The sequence below is a fragment of the Solea solea genome, chromosome 16, assembly GCF_958295425.1.
Source record: "Solea solea chromosome 16, fSolSol10.1, whole genome shotgun sequence".
Taxonomy (NCBI): domain Eukaryota; kingdom Metazoa; phylum Chordata; class Actinopteri; order Pleuronectiformes; family Soleidae; genus Solea; species Solea solea.
This window is the reverse complement of record NC_081149.1, coordinates 17,963,133-17,984,568: the sequence shown is the minus strand read 5'-3', so window position 1 is coordinate 17,984,568 and position 21,436 is coordinate 17,963,133. Positions and strand designations below refer to the sequence as shown.

Genomic DNA, 21,436 nt, shown 5'->3' with positions numbered 1-21,436 from the left:
TGTTTCTGACTATTTTTTCAACTCCCAATATTCCTGACATTCCTGAGAGACATATTTTATATATAAATAAATAATTTTACCCATGTTATTTAAAACATACATACATGTGTTACCCTTGTGACCCATCTGTATCTCCTGACCCATGTGACTCATGTAACATATTATAGTAACTACTCTTGCATGACTAGTGTATCACGATAAATAACAACAAGATGAAAGTCAATATTGTAATTACTGTATTGTTAAAATAATGTATCAAGCTTTCTGAGCTGTAGAGCTGTAAAGATGTTTAATAAAACATATAACATCACTTCAACACAATGATATTCTTTCCATTGGATAGGTTACATGTATATGAATACAGTTCATATTCTGTGTATGCATGAACACAAATAAGACCGTGTTAAATGGAAAAACAACAGGTAATAATTTCAAGTCTTACACTATTCAACAAAGACTTTATTTCCAGCTCAGCAAATAATCCACTGCCTTCAAAAGAGTGTATTTATATATATGTATATATATATAAAGCAAAAATAAATAAATTAAAAAAATGCTACAGATGATAAGAGAAGAGTTTAGTCTACAAAGCAACAGGCTACGAATCCTGCATTTGACAGCGAATCACTGTTCAAACAATCATTTGTAAATAAATACATAATGCATCACAGCAAGCAGCCAAGTTTGCAAGTTTTTCATCAACATAGTGCATACAACATCTAATCTGATAACAATGATAACTGTCAGTAACTATGATGATAATGGCAAGATTGAGCAGAAGCAATATAATTTACAATCAGTGCATGCTCTAAGCATAATGACATTCATGTCCTCACCTCTTCTTACGTGTTATGTGACACTGGGTGACAGTGCACTCCAGAAACAGCAAAAAGTAAAGTAAACACTGCTCTTGTAAACACTATTATAGCAACAGATGAAACACGTAGGGACAATAAATTATTGAACATTATATTTTGGCACTGAATTTTCATCATATATATGTATATAATGAAAATATATAACCTCCCACCACCGTGTATAAGTGTATACATATGAGGATATATATATATATACAGATATATACATATATAGATATATGTATATATCTATATATGAACCTCAATCAATATTAAATCAGATATTTACATTCAGTTTGTGTGTGTTTACACAGAGAAAAAGACAAAGTAAGGAAGAGAAAACGTCTCTCGATGTCATAATGTTGTCATAAGAAAATTTAAGTCTCCTTCTCCTTTACTGTAACACTGTAAAGTCAATCAAATGGAATAAAATAAATAAATAAATAAAACATTCAGTGTACATTTTATACTCACAACAGTAACTTTTGATTGTTACAAATAAACTAACTAACTAACTAAAATAAATAGACGAATAAATAAATTCACTTCCCTTTCCCATCCATCTCCTGTTCTTATTCTCCACACTTCTATGTATTTCTTTACTTTTCCATTCAATTTCTTACCCTCCGTAAGGCACTGGTCCTAATGATACAGAAACCTAGGACCCACGTGTGACAGACCACCAAATATCAGTGCAAGAAAATAGCAAAGCATTTCCATAATTGATAAACCAGATACACTGTCGTGGCAAAACACAAAAGACTCATTTATAAAAACAAAAAACAAAAAACCGAGAGAAAGGGGGAATGAGGCCTTATAATATTAAGTAATTTGTCTTCCAAAATAATTCAATCTTTGTGTGGTTTTTAATTCTCACCAAAACATATTCTGCTTTAAATGGACACTTCATACTCCCGTGTATCCTGTGAAGTAAGGAAATCAGTCAATAACAAAACACTGCTTTTAATTTTTATTATTTTTTTTTCATTAAAACAAATCAAGGTCAGAAATGTTTACTGGTCAATTTAGGGATAACTTTTACTTACCCCTGCCTCATAAAGAGGGTTGTTAAAATCGGACTCGACTGTAATGGGACTGTAGGAGTGTGTGTGTGACAGCGACTTCCAGAAGAGTGGCTTCCATTCTAGTCTGCAAATGCTGCAGAGGTGAGAAAACAAAAGGACATGTCACCTCACAAAAAACAACAGAAAAGAAGAACCGAAGAACTGAAACAATGTCGCCATGTAAACATGTACATAAGAGGCAGTGTACTTACTTTGTATAGTACATATAAATTCCTCCGATCAGGAGAATGACCAGTATGATTGGCAGAATTATTGCAAGAGCAATGTTCTCACTCAGGATCTGATGGGATGGCTCGAAAGACTGGGACACTGTGATAAATACAGAAAATAATCAGTCATTTCTGATATTACTCGTGATTTTCTTCAACATCGCACTGTCATAAATTAAGATTTGGTTGTATAAATGATAGGCTACATACAATATCAATTAGTTTCTGCTATTCTTGAGCTGATAATTTGAGCACTTATACATTCATAACTGTACACCAGAGGGTGCCAAAACATGGAATACAAAGATGTCTAGGGGTTTACATATTGCGAAACAAACTTTGATATGATACATAAACATATAATGATATATAAACACATATATCACCTTCTAATTTGTGATCATCCAAGAGCTCTTCATATGCCACTGTGTGAAATTAAGGAAACATTAATACATTACAAATCACACCATATTTCTGTGCTGAGCACAGAAAAAAAGAAAGAAAGGAGAAAAAACTAAAATAAGGCTCACACATACTGTATGTGCACAATAAGAACAGAAAAATGTGTTCAAAGACAGTACAGGTCAAAATATAACATACTGTATAATTCTTGTATCTCAATGGGCCCTCGAGATGGAAAATGAGCCTTATTATGTGTCCCTGTGTACCTAGTAAAGTGGTCGGTGATTGTGTAATACGGCATTTAAATAAAATGATAACATTTACCTTTGCAAAATGGTGGCGGGTTGTTCCACTGTGAGGGGTGGCCGGGAACACAGGTGATAATGACCTCCCCAATTAGTTCGTAGCCCTCATAACAGAAGAAACGCAGAGTCTCCCCTGCCTGGTAGTTGTGCTTATACAGGGTTTGGTAACCATTATCAGGGACACCCGGGTTTGGACATGGGTCATACTTTACTGTGGGAATAGCCACGTATACACACTTAATTTTCAAATCAATGCATCAATTAGCATGATCAACAGCCGAGTAAATAGAGCAGGCACTCACAGACACATTTGGGGCTGCGGTCACTCCATTTGGGGGTGCCGGTGTCTCGGCCGTGGCAGGAGATTTGGCTGGGGCCTTCCAGCTGGTAACCTTGGTTACAGGAGAAACGGACGACTGTTCCGACTGCAAAACCTGCCTCGGGACGCACAGAGCGCGCTCCGTTTACCACCTCTCCTGGGTCAGGACACTGCTGGACTGTAAGGGACAAAAAGTCACATGACAGCATGACGACCCATTCTACCCACTAACCCATGACCATTTGATACTTTTATTGGCTTAATCACTCTTATCTTGAAACACGCCACACGCATATCTCAGATGTGGTGCAGTGCATATTTAGAGTACGACCCTGGTTGTCTGACCTTTCACACAAGTGGGTGGAGTGCTGCTCCAGGACAGGTCCCACTGACAGGTGATGATGTCAGAGCCACTGATGTCATACCCTGGTTGGCACTGGTAGGTCAACACACTGCCTCTGACGGGGGAGGAGTGAGACGAGCTGATCCAGCCAAACTCAATTTGAGGGAGGGTTGGGCAGGTGTCATTTGGCTCAACCTCTGCACACGACAGAAAGAGAGAATTAAATTAAAGAAATTAATTAAATTAAAGAATGATCTTTATGGTTTCATTTGTCTTGTTCAGTGCTGACACGGTGAGACATACTTTAGGCCACAAACCCACTTCTTACCACGATAATGAATGAGGAAACCCTGACTTAGGATGAAACTGGAGTCATCTGGATCACTCTGAAACTGAATGGTCACCTCTGACCCCCCTGACACCACCTGGAAACGCTCTCGGGACCCCAGGTATTGCCCAATCACGTGAGACATGAGGTCACGTCCATCGAAAACGGTCAACACATCGGTGTGGCGGATGTTTAAGCTTGAGGCAGGAAAGGTGAGAATTAAAAAACAAACAAACAAAAAAACAAAAACTGTCACTGTCAATTTAGAAGAAGAGGAAAGGTAGGAGAAGCAGGGGGTTAAGATAACTATAAACCTGCAACATAATGCTAATACAAAATATTACATTTGACTTATATCATCATTGTTATTATTATTATTATTTTTATAATAATATTACAAATATATTAGAATAATGAGCTGAGGTATTGAATATGTGTAAAGACACACGATCAACCTGAAGTCTAAGCACAGGTTAAATAGATTATTAAAGCAATTCTTTGGGAATCAAAAGTGTACTGACCCCCATTTCCAAAGGCAGGAAATGGCATTTACTTGCAGAATAACACTTCTCTGTCAGCCTCCTGCTCCGTTTCAAGGTTTCTTGTGACTTTTTTCTTTTCACTTTTCAGATATACTGTGGTGCATAATTTTAAAGCAAATGTCTACTACATTCAAACCATCATCAAAAAAATCATCTCCCTGTCTTCCCCAGTACAAAAAAGTTGCCCGTGCTTGTGTCGCCTGCAACATCCCTGCGCTGTACACAGAGTTACACTTTATGTCATAACTGACGGAGCAAAGGCAGAGGGACCACAGCCACGTACTGCAGCTGAACTCACATCTGAACATCCAGTTCAATACGTTTCTCTTCGTTGCCATGGATCTGCCACACGCAGTCTAACCCCTTGGAGTAGCTCTGGGGCCAATCAGGAGATAGGATGGTACCCGTGGGCTCGGTCAGCTCTCCTCCACACAGAGCTTAAGGAGCAGAAGAGAGGAGAGACACTCAGGTGACAAATTAAGGAGATGATGAAGAAAACAAAAACTGGAGAAGCAATCAATTATTAATGCGGCAAGAGAAAATAGAGTAAGTAATCAAGCGGTGAACCTATTTGTGGTCTCAAGATGCAGTAAAATGTGAAGAACGATCACATAAACACTTTTACTTATTGGAAAAAAAAGCAACAACTTCCTGCCTGACAACAGATGTGTGATGCAACAGTGAAGATTGTGCTTCTGTAGGGACGTGACAACTCTAGGTGCAAACTGCAAATTAAAATTCTGCTTCTGACTTTACACACACACACATTGCCAGGAAAACTGTACATGTTTATGTCATACATTTTACCCTTTCACATTGCTTTAAAGATGTGCAAAGTACAAACATGTCTGTATTTTTATATATTAATAGGGAATTATATGAAAAAAATTTACTCCATTGTAAATTTAAGTACAATAAATTAAGGGCAATTCCATCTGAAACCCTTAAAAAAATCCGTACAATTACTTTTTGTTTCTTTAAACTTATTGTCCCTATTTCCAGGTTTGTCTTTCTGCATCACATGTTTCATAATGTTCATAGTCTGTCTTTGTTAACTGGGACACAGCCAACGCTGTTTCTCCACATTTGTTCTTACTGTTGTTTTTGTCATTTTTAAGTACAGATGTAGATTAGCCAGTGGCTAAAATCTGGCATGTTTACACGTTGATGATGATTAATGTCCAATGTCCCTACTATACTATCAATCACAGATACACACTCTGTTTGCAGCAGTTTCCAGCCAAAGGCAGAGCATACGTCGACTCTCAACACTTTGTCAGTCACCACAAAAAGTCTGACCTCTTCAGCGTCCTCACGCAGTACAAAAACACAGCGCGGCATATGGCTTTAAGAATATCTTTCTGTCGCATTGATGCTCAGTTGAAACTCTAACACCTGTGTTTTTAGCACATCCACATTCTCACTGCTATTCTCAGTTTTCACAGCGTGCCAGACAGATCAGCAGCTGACACAGACAGCATGACTGTAGTCTTCCTGCTACAACATCTTGACGCTTCAGGCACGCCGTCCTAACAGAATTCAGTATGAATATTAATGAAGCAAACAACTTTGTCACATCATGCAGTATGCAATATAGATTTAGAAAGAAAATCAAGGTAACAATGCAGAAATAATAAAAAATAAAAAAAGCTGGAGAAAGGAATAAGGAAAGGAAATACAACCAGTTCTCATGCATGAAACTCACCTCTGCACACAGGTTCACTATCGTTCCAGTGGGGATTTCCGGGGTCAACACACTCAATCGTCCCTGAGCCTTGTTCCATGACATAGCCCGGAGAGCAAGTGAAGGTAACAGTGGTGCCCAGCTGATACGTGATGTCACTGCTGCTGAAATTTCCATGCGGCATGTAAGGCTCCCAGCAGTGTTCATCATCGAAAGCTAAAACATAACAACATTTGAGTTAGTAGGGTATTTTGTATTGTGTAAACTCATCACAAAGAGTATTTTTCTACTCCTAATCCATACCCTTTATGTACGTAGTTTATCACAGATGCTGAAGATTTATTTTAGGTTATCTAAAAACGAAATGCTTATGATTGCTGATGTTTCTGGTAATGATATCTGTATTGGTGATATAGTATATTCATCATCGTTTAACCTAAGGCTATAAAAAATGTGTTTGAGTTTTTTTCCATGACTTTATCCTCCATTGCATACAAAGAGGACCAACCATTCACTCTCACACCTCAATTTACAATGTCCAATTAACCTAATGTTGTTTTTGGACTGTGGGAGGAAGCCAGATTACCCAGAGTGACCCCACACTCACACGGGGAGAAGATGTAAATTCCACACAGGGATCAGACCCGGTGACCTTCTTGCTGTGAGGCAACGATACTCTGCACTGCACTGCAGTTTGACCCATGTTTGAATTATTATATTTATTATTCATTTCTAACTGTTTAACTCTTTTATTTTTCTCTGTCTTTTATTTGTGTGGCAATGTAGTGTTCATTTTTTTGTTTCTTGTATTGTTTTGCTGACCAGTTGAAAACGACATGATGCAATTAGCCTGTTCTTCTGCTTGAAAAAAATAGGCAATAGCACTCATTTACGAGAGGAGAGAGCAGTTTCAGCGCTTTGCTCAGGACGACCCAAACAATTCTCTTACCCTTGTGACTAGAAAAAATGAGGTACAGGGTGATATCAGCTTCAGCACTGAAGCATCAAAACCTAAAGTAAACCCCGTAAAAGCACAGAGGTCTGTGCACTTGCGTGGCTCGTTATGGTCCTCTTCAACACAACAGCAAACACATTGGATGAAGACCTTGGTTTTCTAAAGGGCTCTAAGCTATTTATTTTAATTACTTAGGATGTAATATTTAACATCACTTGTTAACATCTAATTATCTTACTAAATTCATAAAGCTGGTGGGTTCGTAATTCTACAACAAATGCACATCTATGTTTTCTAGCAAAATCCCCACATTCGCTTTAAGTAGTTTGATCTTGTTTGATTTGCAGAGACGTCCTTGTGTGAGGAAAGAGACAAAGGGTGAGTATGCAAATTGTCTGCGCTCACCCTCGTATCGCAGCGCGAGAAGCAGAGGGATGGAGGACGAATCGGCTGTGAGCTCCAGGTACAGCGTGGAGCTCTCACTCAGCAACCCACGTTCTGGGACATCATCCAGGTCCGAGTCAAAGAGCGGCGGAGACAGCGAAGTGTTCCCACTGCGCACAATTAACCTAAAGAGGAACATGACACGCTCATGAAAAATAGGGAGATGATATATAATCAGTGTCTGGATAATACGGGTAAGAATGTGCACAGATAGCAACTCGAAGATACAGTTCATCATCTAGGAATGTGATGCTTTTAAATTAGAAAAGAGAATATGAAAGGTAGTGTACATTGTGTGCCTTTCATTAAATGATCATTAAAACTGAACATGCAGTGAATGGAGCAAACAAATGAAGGTAAGGCACATAAACCTTAAGAGGAACATTTGTAAAATGATGCCTAAATGTGCACTCATTGTTATTCAATGGCTGAACTCTTAGTGGCCTTTAAACCACAGAGGAGATTCTGTGATGCACAAACTAATGGAAAGGCAACAGTGGCAACTCACTTATCATCATCTTCATCCAGTGCAATCCTCTCAAAGTGTAGGTGGAGTTTATGTCCCTCTTTGGCTTCTATTAACCAGTGGCAGCTCAAGTTATTTCCATTACTGTGGTTGCTGACAGATGGTGGGGGTGGAGACAGTATCCGTCCCACTGTTGCATTACGAATCCACCCTCCGCAAGACACAGCTGAGGAAAAAATGACACACACACACACACACACACACGTATTATTTTCCGTAATCAAAAGTTGTTCCATTTAATCTAAACCTTTTTTTTTTTTTTTTTTCACTGACCGACACACTGAGGTTCCGGGGTGCTCCAGTGAGGCTGCGTTGTGTTGACGCATGTAGACACCTCATGGCCACGAACCTGGAAACCTGGATCACAGTGGAAGTGAGCCTGACCTCCAGGATGGATGTCTGTCACCGTGACCCCGCCGCTCTCAGGAGACAGAGGGAAGGGGCAGGACAGCAGAAAAGCTGTCCATGTTGACGGGAACAGGAAAGAAACACACTTTATTTTGGAAAATGCAAGATGAACATTTGAGATTTGGAGAAGATCTGCTCTCCCTCTCTCTCCTTTTGGTGGTCATCTTTTTCATCTATCACTGTCAGATGATGAGTCAGAGTTTCTGCTATGGACTAATCAGTTGGATGTTAATCTTCAAATCTTTAGATCTCAGCGATGTTGTCACCCATCACCACCATGATCAACAGATTGTCCACAGTACCTTTGTCAAGCAGCTGCTATGAGTATAAATCTCTTTTTCTCAAATGTCGACTCAACATCTCCTCATTGGATTTAGATACAGACAGAATGACATGTGATTTATAGTTCTGTCTTGAGCTCAACAAAGCTAGACCCACAACGCCAGAATAGACAACACAGAAGGAGGCAAACAACATCATTGAAAAGCAGTGACATGAAATCAACAACGCCATCGACTGAAAATAAATAAATAAATAAAAGAGAGGAGTCAAGCTGATTTCCACGTGTGTGATTTTCACCGCTTGTAAGCGCTGGGACTGAGACTGGGACAAATGATTTGTCCCAGTTACAAAAGGTTTGCCTGTTGCAGCGACAGCTCCTTCCTCTTTTAATTGCTTACCGGCACTTCTCACAAGACTCTCTTTGGTTTAGTCCAACGCATTATTACGGCCCAGAATAATCATTTTTCCAAGAGTACACTACTGACTACATTTTTGTGTTTATAAATTGCCACTAATGTTAAGTCATATTCACTGACTTCTTGACACATTTGTGTCCTGGAGGAACAGTATAATAACAGTAAACACTAAATAAAATGGACTGTGTGCTTGAAGTTTAAGTTTAGTCATTGTTGGAAATCTAAATATACAAGTTGGCAAAATGTGAATGGACGTTTTTAGTTATTTCAGGAAATATTTCAAATAAATGGACTTGTACCGACACTTATTTTTCCCTGATTTGGACTGAACCTACTGTATATATGATTGACAAAACTTTTAGGATAAAAACAATTATCTCCTCCTTTTTTTTTCCACATTCAAGACTAGGTGGTTTGTGTCACATTGACCCACAAAGTGATTTATTTCTGAAAAATAGATAAGCTTAATTCACACGGGCAAACTTAGTTCAAGAAAACATAAAGGATCAGGTTTTCATTCCTGTCTTAATTCTCTGACTAAAAGCCTCATAATCATTATTTTTCTTGTAGCCCTTGTTTGAAAGTTCTTGCAACTATGCAGCCATTTGAAATTGGCATGGTTAATGCTTGTGCTGTCATTCCATATGAGGACTTCACAAGAGTTTTGCACTTGAGTTTCTCGTGAAGTATGATATGTCCTGGCCAGAACTAACTTTCTTCTTATTCTTGACACCTCGAAAAAAAAGAAAAATGTCTCTGTTCTAATACTCTGCACATACATACTCTTCTTCTATGTATACTTAAGACCGATACAGACTCTGTTCTTGCAGAGTCTGTATAGGTCTTAACTGTACTTCATTTAAAAAAAGGAAAACAATATTCAGAAAAAATTACCACTTGTTTAACATAGAGTAAATGTGTTGCAGTCTTATGTCATGTCAATACAACGGCCTTTACCTTGATAGTGGAGACTGAACATTCCATGGTTGGTCTCGCGGAGACTGCGGTAGTGAATGTGCACCTGATTAGTTGTGCTGCGTATCACCTGACCCTCTCTCATCAGCGTCTCATTCGCTAACAGCTCTGGTCCTGTGCCACCGTACCCCATGATCGTCAGAGATTCCTCCTTAGACAGATTTACTTTTCTCACCTACAGAGCAAGAGAGGAAATAATGACAGCATCGGCAAAATAATGTCAGCGACAGGTCACATGATCACTGATCTGCAGCCTTTGCTAACTCAAGGCCTACTACACAGTAAGACTTTGTATGCAAATGGATGTCACATCATTAGGATGATTTTTTTAAAAAAACCCAAACAATTTAGAAGTATGTCCGTTTTGTTTAGGTAACTAACATTAACCTAAACCACTTTGCTATTTGCTTTAGTTAATTTGACAGACTTAATACGATGTCGACAGCATGTCAAAGGTTTGAATTGTGCATATCCATGCAAGTAATTAGTGAAAAAGCCGAAATAAAAGCTTTCAAGGTAACATTAAGTAAATTATTGATTGTTTATTTGTGGATTTATATGAGATAAGGCAGGTTACCTGAATCTCCACACCATAACCTGCATACACCGTAATGCTGTAGGTGCACTCCAGAGGGGAAAATGATGATGATGATGATGCAGGATCTGGGGACTCGACAATATCCTCCATTGCTGACAAAGTCACATTGCACTGCACTGTGAAGACAAAAAAGAAAAAGAGAAATACACTTATTAGATTTAGCTATTTATATCAAAAGTCCATTGTGTAACATTAGGAGGGTTTATTGGCAGAAACAGAATATACCTATATTTCTACCAGTGGCAGCAAGGGAAGCTCAGTTTCCTCTAAAATGTTTTGTACTGTGTCATATTTACGCTTCAATACTAAACGTGTGCTAGAACGCACTTAGAACGTGTCAGTCACGGACGACGGATCGTCTTACGTGATTTTTGTATTCCCGTAGCAGCCTTGAGCAGCAGCGTTATAACCACATGAAGCTCAGCTTCAACTGCTCTCTATGGGACGAGACGGAATAGTTTTTTTACTGCAGTGAGTTTGACGGTGATTGGACAAATGCGGAAAAAAATGTCACTTCCAGGGAAGCTCAGCTTCTCTGTGAGTCAATGGAGCGGTGGGCGGGCGCAGACACTGGAACCACTGTTTGATTGACAGCGTTGCAGAAACATACAAGACAGCAGAGCTTTTTCGTACATATTCCTGTGTGGATTTTGCGAGGGAAGTCTGTAGACAAATAGCTGATTGTGGTGTGTGATTTTCCTGCCTATATAGCCCATTTTTGTTTATACATATACACTGTAAATAAAAACACAATTACGGCATTGTAGTTTTACATGTTTTACATCACATTTTCTTGTTCTAGTACTAGAATTTATGTATAAACAACTGGGCCTGGAATGAGCTTCCCCTGTTTCAAAGACCAAACAGCAACCGCCATTGATTTCAACATAGGCCCAAATTAACAAACCAAACAGAACGTGGTGTGGATGTCATCATTTAAAGCAAAAGTTTATTATGCAAATGAAGAAGAACAGTTCCAGAAGAAGGAGATAATGGCAGAAAGAATGGAGGAGTTGAGAGAGAGTTGAAAGTGTCTTTACATCCTTTCTGGTATGCAAAAAGGAATGAGTGAGCGGAGGGGTCTTCTGTTTGGTACAGACTGCAACTCTAAACTTTAAATGTCAACTTTTACACACCAGACGTTTTATTCATTTTCAGTGAGTTCCAGTATCTGTCACATTTCTACCAATATTTTCTGTCCACATAAGTCATCTGCCAAGATTGGAGCCTGTCACATGACCTGTTGGTTCGGTATGCGAACAAACAGACAGACAGACAGACAGACAGACTTGAATTTATAGATAGATTACAATATAATTAAGTTATTTTCATATTAGCAGCATGAATCACATTAGTAGAGAGTAGTTTAAGCACTTTGCTCAAAGGCTTTTCTGTTTCTGAGAGATAAGAGTATGCTTTTTTTTCCTTTTTACCCAACCGCTACTCACATGCAGGTCAACATGCATGTAGAGAAGAATGATGCCTGTAACATAATGAAAGAGTTGACAGTCTTAAGATATTTCTTCATTGCAAGGTGTCTTTGCTGAGTAGAGTCTACTGATCTACTCCCAACATCCCGGAAAGCGAAATTCACAAAGAAATATATCATGGGGCAGAGAGCTCCAAGTGTGTTTAGTTATTTTTAAAGCTTGGTGATTAATTCAAGGATCTTTATTAATTCATTTTATTAATTATGTGTGAATGAAATGAACACATGGGGAGCTTATTTCAAAGTAGAGGGTACAAATACTTCATGCATACCTCTCTTACTGCTGTCAGATATGGCAATGCTGTGGTGATTTAATTAACTGTAAACAATATCCTCAGCCATCAATACAAACAAATGTGGCTGGTGGATCCTGACAGTAATTTTAACCACAAAGGCAAGACTGACTGCTTGGCTACCATTAGTGCTCTAATGAAGTGTATTGGACTGCATTTCTGAGAATAAGTGCAAAACACAATATTGTCCTGTTGATAGAACTGAAGGATGAAAATCATCTTTGACACGAAATCAGCTATGCAAGTGACACTGTGACTCTTCACCACAAATGATCAGAGTACAAAAGGAATAAACTAATATGTGCTCTAGTCTCACTTATGCCTGATGTTACAATGTATTGATTTACAGGTACACACACAGGCTGTACATAACTGTCCCACCTTCTGTTTTTTTTTTTGTTTTTTTTTAAACATTTGATTAATTTCCACATGTCAGCAACAGATGGAGATTGAAAGTGAAAGTGGGTTTGCTGCAAGTAGAAGAGAGAGCAAACCTTGACTGGGCGACAATTATCCACACTGACATGTGTGCAACTTCCTCTCCAATTTCAACCGTCTTTATTTAAACATATCTTTCTTTCCTCCCTCAGATCAAGAGGTTCTTGAGAAGGGTAATATTGAGTCTCAGTAACGTTCAGCGCTATCGACTCTGCAGCTTGCTGCGTATGAGTAACTCTGCTGGCAATCTGTGTTTTGAAGTGATTTGAGCTGAGTTAAAAAGGTTAAAAAGCATTTGCTGCCCACAAATGACAATTTCAATTCTGAATAAAATGATAAACAGTTGTTATCAGTGAAGCCAGAATTTCACTTAAAATGTTTTCTGATGATTCTAATGACAAATCATATTTCATGACTTAATACATTTCCTACAAATACACCCTAACATCCTTTGTTAGGGTGGAACATAAATGGATTTAACCTGCTAACCTGCTGGTTTTCTTCTACATTCTGCACAGGCTAAATGAAATGAAATAAAAATAAAAGCATAACATAACATCAATGTTTATTATTATTATTATTATTATTATTATTATTATTAATAATAATAATAATAATAATAATAATAATAATGAAATTAAATAAATTGATTTATTTTATTGGCCATAATAAAAACTGGAACTACTGCTTAGTGCTTTGTAAAATCAAATTACTGACCACTGTTAGTAATACAAATGGTTTGTAGGAGAAAAGGCTTTGTAGCAAATTGCTAGGGGCATAAATAACAGCCGACACTGACAATGTGGACATCAATTAATTTAGAGCTACATTAAACAAGTTACTTATTTGCTTGCTAGTGTAGAGAATGGAATGTGTGGAATTTGTAGCTGCCAAACGAAATGCTATAATCATGTTTCACTTGAGCACATTTCTAACAAGTGTTCATACGGGATGCTACTGTTCTCATCATCTTCTTTTGTTAGTATTCTGGTCATAATAGCAATGTAATATCAGCAGTAAAAGTGCTGACATCACAGGTTTAACTAGTTGCACTTTATTCCCTCAATACACTCTTTTCATGCTCCCTGGTGAATTGTTATTTGTTTGTTGCAATTACTAAAGGACAATGAGTCTATTTTACTTCCTGGATTCTCCAGATTCAGTAGCTGATAATGGACCACTCAATTTCCCAAATATCTGTTGCGTTTTCTGGGTACGCCAAAATGAACAAACATTCAGTGTATACATGTATTTCTATGAGGTGTCACTCCAAAGGGTAAACACATGTCTAACCCTGAAATATAGAAGCACAAGAATCATGTTATTGCTGCAGAAATAAGACCAAAGGCATCAACAACCATGTATGTACTTAAACCCATAGCTTAAAATGCCCCTAGTGTAGAAAATAAATAATTAATAGTGAATACTGAATAAGTGTCTCGTTATATTTATATTTTGACTCAAAATCCGTCTTAAATGCAGGTAAGACAGGTTAAATAGCCATGTTGGGTTTCTCTTAAAAAGTATATGTATATCTATTTTACACCTAATTTACATTGAATAGATAAGTTATCATCAATATCTAATAACTATTTTATGTTACCTTGTGTGTCAGGGGAGTTCCTTTTTTCCGCTTTCTTCAGAGAGAGGCAGGAAGGAGAAATTACTCATGTCCTGATAAAGTGATTCTGTGGGAACACTGTGTGCGCCAACAAAATCTAAGCAGCTTAAAGCCACAGATGTGAGATGTTTTCGTCAAGTTGTTTCAGCATTTTTCTCATTTAAAACTTTAAATCACAGCCATATTAATAAATGCACAACCACTCCATGCATGCAAAGTACCTGGCATATGCATTGTGGTTATAGTTGTTGTGGTGATCAGAGTGGTGGTTGTCTCCTCTTCTATGGGCAGCAAAGACATGCCATCCCTTGATCCTGTCTGACTGGCAGCAGCAGCAGCAGCAGCAGCGGGAGAGGAGCTTAAAGCTGTGGTGAGCAGACCTGGTGATAGGACTGTCGCTGCTGTCTCAGAATGCCCAAGCCCAGGTACAGCCTGCGTCGGGTTTGTGGTTGTACCTGTTAAGTCAGTGCAATTCAATGAATATCATTTCCAATTAACAATCTCTCACATTGTGCTGTAAATCGATCAGCTCTAATGGCCTGCATTGGTGTACCTGTGCCTGCAGAAGCTCGGCCTAAGTATTCCTTACTCTGGAGAGCAGCGTGGATCAGGTCACCCAGTGGGGAAGAGTCTGGAGTGGGTGTTGGTGGAGCATCAGATTTGGGAATCCTAAAACGCATTCCTGAAAAAGCCAGAACAAAAATGAATTGTTATTTGCAAGAACAAACAAACAAAAAACAAACATTCCTGTAGGTTTGAAATCAATAAAGAAAGGGATACATGTAAAATATGTACGGCAATGACCATAAGTGTTTAAAATGGTTGCTGCAATCCCAGATCAAAACAAAGGAGAGCACAGTTGCCAAAGATAAACAAGTGAAACACATAAACACAAAGTTGCAAACCTATTTCTTTTAGTAACAGCAGAGCAAAACACCAAACACAAGCTGAGTTAACCCCAGTTAACCAACAGTTACCTGAAACGAGGGGGATCATGGTGACATACAGCAACACCGCAAAGCGTGTGAATCCCATGACTTTGGATGAAACTGGATGACCTGAGGAAGTTAAAGAAAGACCACTGGTTAGCAAGTTAATGCACACATGTAAATACAAAACTGCTGTATTTTGTATAGGCTTCTGTAATGTGATGTATTATATGTAAATAGTTACATGTGCTAGTATCTGATAGTTAGGTGTAGGAGGTGCAGAAACACCTTTGTGAAATGAGTGGCAAATTATTAGTCAAATCAATTATTCTCTTGCACTTCACATCCCGATCATATGTTTACACCTCACAGGCTACAGGGTGCCACATCAGATCTCATTGGATGTGATACTGTAAAAACCTCAGCTCCATCAATGTGGCTCCACATTCAGTCTGTGTAATGCAGAAGCACGAGTGACAATTAAATATACATGTCACAGGACATGCAGCAGTGGAGCAGGTAATATATGAGGTAAAAAATATTCAGCCAGTGCATTTTCTCACCCAAACCTGCAACAACATGCCCGTAAATGCGCTATTCCAAAATTCAGCAAAGGAGCCTTCCCTCATTGCAGGTACACTCTGAACATGATTGCATGATCAACCTGTTAATATGTCAAAAGGCTCCTGCGCTGTAATTCGAGGCGTTTCCTCGGTGAAAATATCCCGGTGTGTGACAAAATGATGAGGATTTACGAAGCAGCATCACTCGCACCTCCCCCGGCCCTCTTTGTGCAGAGGACGATTTTTTTGGACAAGAGTCATCGTCACATTGTGGTCTACTGTGAGAGCAGCATCAATGTCAGCTCCTGTCGCTTACCTTTGTCCTCCAGGCTGCGTCCTGTTGTCGGACTCCCGACCTGTATCCTGTTGCTTTAGGATCCAAGACCACGGCGGGATTTGTGCTGGTGAGATGCCCCTATAGCTGCTTACCGTGTGGTTGACGCATTCGGCTATGATGTGAGGGCATTTATGTTGAAACTTGGATTGCCCTCTAGCGGCCGCTTGCAGTTGCTGCAGCGAAGAAAAAAAGAAGAAGCCACATTTTGTCTTTCTGGTGCTGGAGGAGCTGTCCAGCGGCACGGTGCTGAAGTGAGTCAGACAAAAGCCCTGCACGCTTCATTAAGGTAATGTGAGACGGGACACGGAGGACGCAGCGGGTAAATGCCGTGTCTGTCCACGTTTAAAGGTCTGCATGTGCATGGCGAACATTTTTGTGGCGTGGTTTCCCGTTGCGGGTGGATATATATTTGCGCTAACATGAGATTCGGACATTAACCCGAGCTGTGGGTGATGGTGCAGGGAGAAAAACAAACAAACAAACAAACAAAATGAATGCAGAAAGGACTGCAAGCAAAACACGACCCACGGTCCACTCTATGATGCTTTGCCATGCTGTAGCCTATAGGTGTTTCCAGTGGGCAGTGTCATCACTGTGCATGTAATTGATGCAACTACGAAACGCATCCGTTGGATTAAGCCTATTAGGAAAGAGCCCTCCTACCTGAGCAAAGCACACACACGCACACACACACACACACACACACACACACACACACACACACACACACAGAGCAATACCTTTGTTTAAGCAGTATTCATATATATATCAATTTGAGTCTGCCTTCAGACAAATTCAACAGTCAACAATGATATTTATTAAGGTTCCACTCCATTTGGGTTTAATCCAATCCAATTTTTACAAAAACTTTACAAATTAACAATGAAAGAACTAAAGAGGGCTAAAAGACACATACAGTGAAAGCCAATAAAAGATGCATTTAAAAACAATAATAAAAAAGAGTTTAAGACATTGAGAGTCCTGCTGCTGTTCAAGCCTAAAGCGAGGTCAGACTAAATGTTGTTGCTTTTCCTAAAACATATATATATACAAACAGTGTATACATATATGTATATATGTATACATATGTATGTATATATACACTGTATAAATAATGATGATATGATGATGATATTTAGTAGCCGATACTGACTTCTTCAAAATATCAAGAATATTGGCAGAGTTACATTGGCCACGGGAATATGTCTCTCAGCTTGACTGGGAACGCCTGGGGATTCCCCCAGAAGAGATGGATGAAGTGGCCGGTGAGAGGGAAGTCTGAGCTTCTCTGCTCAAGCTGCTGCCACTGCGATGCGACCTTGTGTAGTGTATTCAATTGAATATAGCTCAACAACGATTTACAAATCATTGTATTCTGTTTTTATTTACGTTTTAACACAACTTCATTGGAGTTGGGGTTTGTACAAATGGGTTTCCATTATCTCTCTATTTCTTATTTCAGTACTTCAATGTCCTTCACAAACTAGAAGGATGCACTGGCCAATGAACACACTTCCCATGCCTCTGTATGTGGAGCTGGGCGTCCATTCACTGAGTGGCCTTCTGTGGACTCTGCTGCTCCTGTTTTTGTGGCACTGTTATCGGATGGGCTGTGACCTGCCAATCCCCGGCCATGCACATGCCGGAAAGATCAAGTCAGGCTCAAGGCGCTCCATGATGTCCCGTAGCTGCGCTGCAACCAAGTGCAGTGCACGATACAAGGTGTCGAGAAGTGATCAAATGGCTGCCTTCATTCCCATGGAAACGGAGGAGGATGAGGAGCAGGGACAGGGTTACCTCACCCCTGTGCTGAGTCGTGCCTTGTTTCCAGCTCAGGCATCTGCAGAGGCCAAAAAACTCTACAAAGCACTGCAGGAGTATGCCAAGCGCTACAGTTGGGCGGGCATGGGGCGTATTCATAAGGGCCTTCGTGAGCAGGTATGTCCCGTGTAAATGAATTATTCAACAATGTGCTGTGGTCCCAGAGTTGTTTTCATTTTGTAAACAACTGGCCAATATTGTGTACAAGTATGAATGCGAGCATGTTATTTGTTCAAGGGTAAATATCATTAGAATTAATCATTTTCAACTTTTGTTTTCACTTTTAGATAGGACTAAATGATCACTCTGCTATACAGAAGCCTCATCTCTTCTTCCTGCCGGATGTCCCAAGTGTTCCTTTTTTCCCACGTGATGCACATCGACATGATATTGAGGTCTTGGAAGCCAACTATCCTGTAATCTTGGCTGAATTCCAGGCTGTTTACCAGCGGGGTATCGATCCAAAACAAGGGTGGACTTGTCTGGGTCCAAAGGTAAACAATTAAATGTTTTACGGTGACTATAATGAAAGAAGCAGTGCAATAAATGGCAGGGGCCTTCAGTCAGAGGCTGCCATCTAGTGCTGCCTTGTTTCTACAGCAGTCCAAATGGACAAAACAGCCAGATGTACTTTTCCCATTTTGAAGAAAAAGCTTACATTTATTGTACATAATTGATAGATTCATATTGCTGTATGGGCCGCATTTTAAATATTCTGTTAACCGAGGGTCACTTTTTCTTTCAGGGGCAGACAGTGTTTCCCTTGTATACTGCAGGAGTCTCTGTGGCTGGAAACTGTCGCTCGTGTCCCTGCACGTACAGGACACTTCTCTCTCTACGTACATTTATAAACAGCAACTCACTGGGCTCTGCTGGATTTTGGCTGCTGAGGCCTGGAGCTACATTGGGCAGTTCATATGGACCCACCAATACGCGCCTCCGTTGTCATCTTGGTGAGTTAAAGAATGTCTATGATTTGTTTATCTGCATCTGTTTTTCTTTGGGAATCTACCGAATTCTGCTTTTGTGCCACACAATATATTGAATTTGTTGCGATGCACTTTCTAGCGACTGCTCCAAACTCAACTTGCTATCCAGAAAATGATTGAATATCTGAATGATTCATTCTATAAACCCATATCTGACGACCTTATCAAAATGAAACTTTCGCTTTAGTCAGCAGGAGCCCCTTCATCAAAATGTTTATTTTCAAATGCTTAATTCAGTCACTTACTCCCAAAAATAGGAATCTGAGTGCGAGGCACTTTGCAACAAAACATTTTATACAAATCAGCAGAAACATTGTTTGCACCCACCAAAATACTAAGCTGCTGCATGATGTGGTATTTAGTAGGATAAAGTCTCCCCTCAGCCCATTTTGTGCTATAATCTGTCTGCTTATAATCCCCTCTCTTTTTTAAACAGAGACAGACGTGGAGTGCATGATCTTCTTTTTAAAAAGCAGGCTTCACTTTTGTAGGTCTGCAGACACCGCCCATGTGCGAGCTGGTGGTAGGAGGGGAACCTCAGTGCTGGTCAGAGGGACACTGCCTCCTGGTTGACGACTCTTTCCTTCACACTGTCTCCCACAAGGGTCAGTGAGTCATGGGAATCTTTGAGAAGGAATCTTTATCGTAATGTGTGACCATACAGAGCTCCACAGTGGTTCTGTGTGAGTGGGAAACCTTTCAGTTGTCTCATCTAAGACGTTCCTTTAATGCGCCTTTAATTGGGTAAGGGGTGAAAGGTCTTCATCTTAACTAAAACAGGCCCAGTTGGCTTGATCTAAACTCCTGAAGATACAATGACCTGGATCACAGACAACCACAAGTAAGACAAATGTAGAAAATACCTTTTTCTTTGAGTGTGTAATGACTTAGTGACACCTTGTGATCAAGTTGCGTATTGCAGCCAAGTGAATATCTCTCACAAGAACCATAGACTGTATATAAAATGGATATAAAAATAGATCAGCCTTCTGGTTTGACCATATAATTATCATCCTGGAACTGGTTGCAAAGGGAGGATTAGATCTACTTTTATATGGAAAAATATGAAAGCTCCCAATATAGACATAAATGGCTCAGGAAACAGAAACACCACAACTATTCTTGATGTTATTGTTACACTAAAGAAAAATGATTATTGATATTATATTCTATTTTAGACAATAGATCCCCTAGATTTCTTCTTCAAGGTGAAATGCAACTCTTTGTGTACAAAACGGGCATTGAAAAAACTGAAAAAAAGAAATGAAAAAAAAATAGATGTTTCCCTTCTTGCTACCTTTAAGATGTTCTGAATATATGAATATGCATATGCTGTCACATTTACCCCTAAAACTGTATGTCTGTGTTTAAAGGGCCTCCCGATACCGGACCCCGAGTCATTCTGAGTGTTGACCTTTGGCATCCTAATGTGGCTGCAGCAGAGAGACAAGCTTTGGACTTCATGTTCAACCCCGACCTCTGAATTTGCTCCTGCTATGTGTATATATGTATATGTGTATATATATATATATATATATATATATATATATATATATATATACATACATATACACACACACACAACATCCAGGGATGCCTTATTTTAGCCCTGCCTGTTGTGACTCATGCATTAATTCAGATTAATGGATCACTGTGTGAATTTACCCAGAGAATTAAGCCATTTGCCACGCTTTCAAAGGGTGTTGGGTTTATGGTCTGCCGTACACCAGGAAGTGCCACTTGAATGCATTATTATGGATGATGTTAGACAATGCTACAGGCTAGACAGTGCGGTTACAAACTTTAAGCTGACAGCCTTTGAAAGCACAAGCAGATCAAATCTAAGGAGAGTAGATCTGGTGTTATTTTCATTCTTAGTGTAGCATAAACATGTATATCCACTCCATGTACTTTGTGAATGACTGCTAATTGCATGAAACCTAGCTGTCATGATAACAGGAGTGTGTCCTAAGCTGCTGATGCATGTGCTAAAATGCCCTCAGGAAAAGAGGCCATTGTTTATTTACTGTACGGTACAAACCAAAAACTGTGAAATATAAAGTGTACATTTATGTTTATCTTTTGTTTACAAAATGAATGCCAAAAATACAATTGATCCATCTTTCTATTCTTACTGCAACCCTCCGTGGACACTTCTGTTTCTATATATGAATATATTTTCTTTCACCATTATATGACATGCATTTATCAGGTTCTTTTTTTTTTAATGTTGCAGAGTTGGAATCCAAATAACAAATAAATAACAAGTGAAACAACA

The 21,436-nt window shown here is 39.3% G+C and overlaps 2 protein-coding genes across 3 annotated transcripts; one reads left to right on the top strand and one right to left on the bottom strand.

Annotated features, from left to right (window-relative positions):
* Nucleotides 1-272: 272 nt before the first annotated feature.
* sez6l2 (seizure related 6 homolog (mouse)-like 2) lies at nucleotides 273-16,448 on the bottom strand. Its single transcript, XM_058653695.1, has 19 exons — nucleotides 16,328-16,448; nucleotides 15,497-15,577; nucleotides 15,073-15,201; nucleotides 14,741-14,974; nucleotides 10,658-10,794; nucleotides 10,063-10,255; nucleotides 8,273-8,458; nucleotides 7,982-8,165; nucleotides 7,435-7,598; nucleotides 6,096-6,290; nucleotides 4,689-4,827; nucleotides 3,849-4,045; nucleotides 3,523-3,717; nucleotides 3,161-3,355; nucleotides 2,878-3,069; nucleotides 2,538-2,576; nucleotides 2,134-2,251; nucleotides 1,904-2,015; nucleotides 273-1,780 (listed from the first exon to the last, which is right to left on the bottom strand). Exons 2-19 carry the CDS (start codon nucleotides 15,552-15,554, stop codon nucleotides 1,751-1,753), a joined length of 2,697 nt encoding a protein of 898 aa, XP_058509678.1. The 5' UTR covers nucleotides 15,555-15,577; nucleotides 16,328-16,448; the 3' UTR covers nucleotides 273-1,750.
* An 81-nt stretch (nucleotides 16,449-16,529) lies between these two features.
* On the top strand, nucleotides 16,530-21,436 carry asphd1 (aspartate beta-hydroxylase domain containing 1). Of its 2 annotated transcripts, none has more exons than XM_058653696.1 (6): nucleotides 16,530-16,634; nucleotides 17,811-18,286; nucleotides 18,457-18,663; nucleotides 18,915-19,122; nucleotides 19,650-19,763; nucleotides 20,532-21,436. In XM_058653696.1, exons 2-6 carry the CDS (start codon nucleotides 17,840-17,842, stop codon nucleotides 20,639-20,641), a joined length of 1,086 nt encoding a protein of 361 aa, XP_058509679.1. In that variant the 5' UTR covers nucleotides 16,530-16,634; nucleotides 17,811-17,839; the 3' UTR covers nucleotides 20,642-21,436. The 2 variants fall into 2 exon arrangements, with proteins under 2 accessions (XP_058509679.1, XP_058509680.1); XM_058653697.1 differs by having other exon boundaries at nucleotides 16,554-16,667.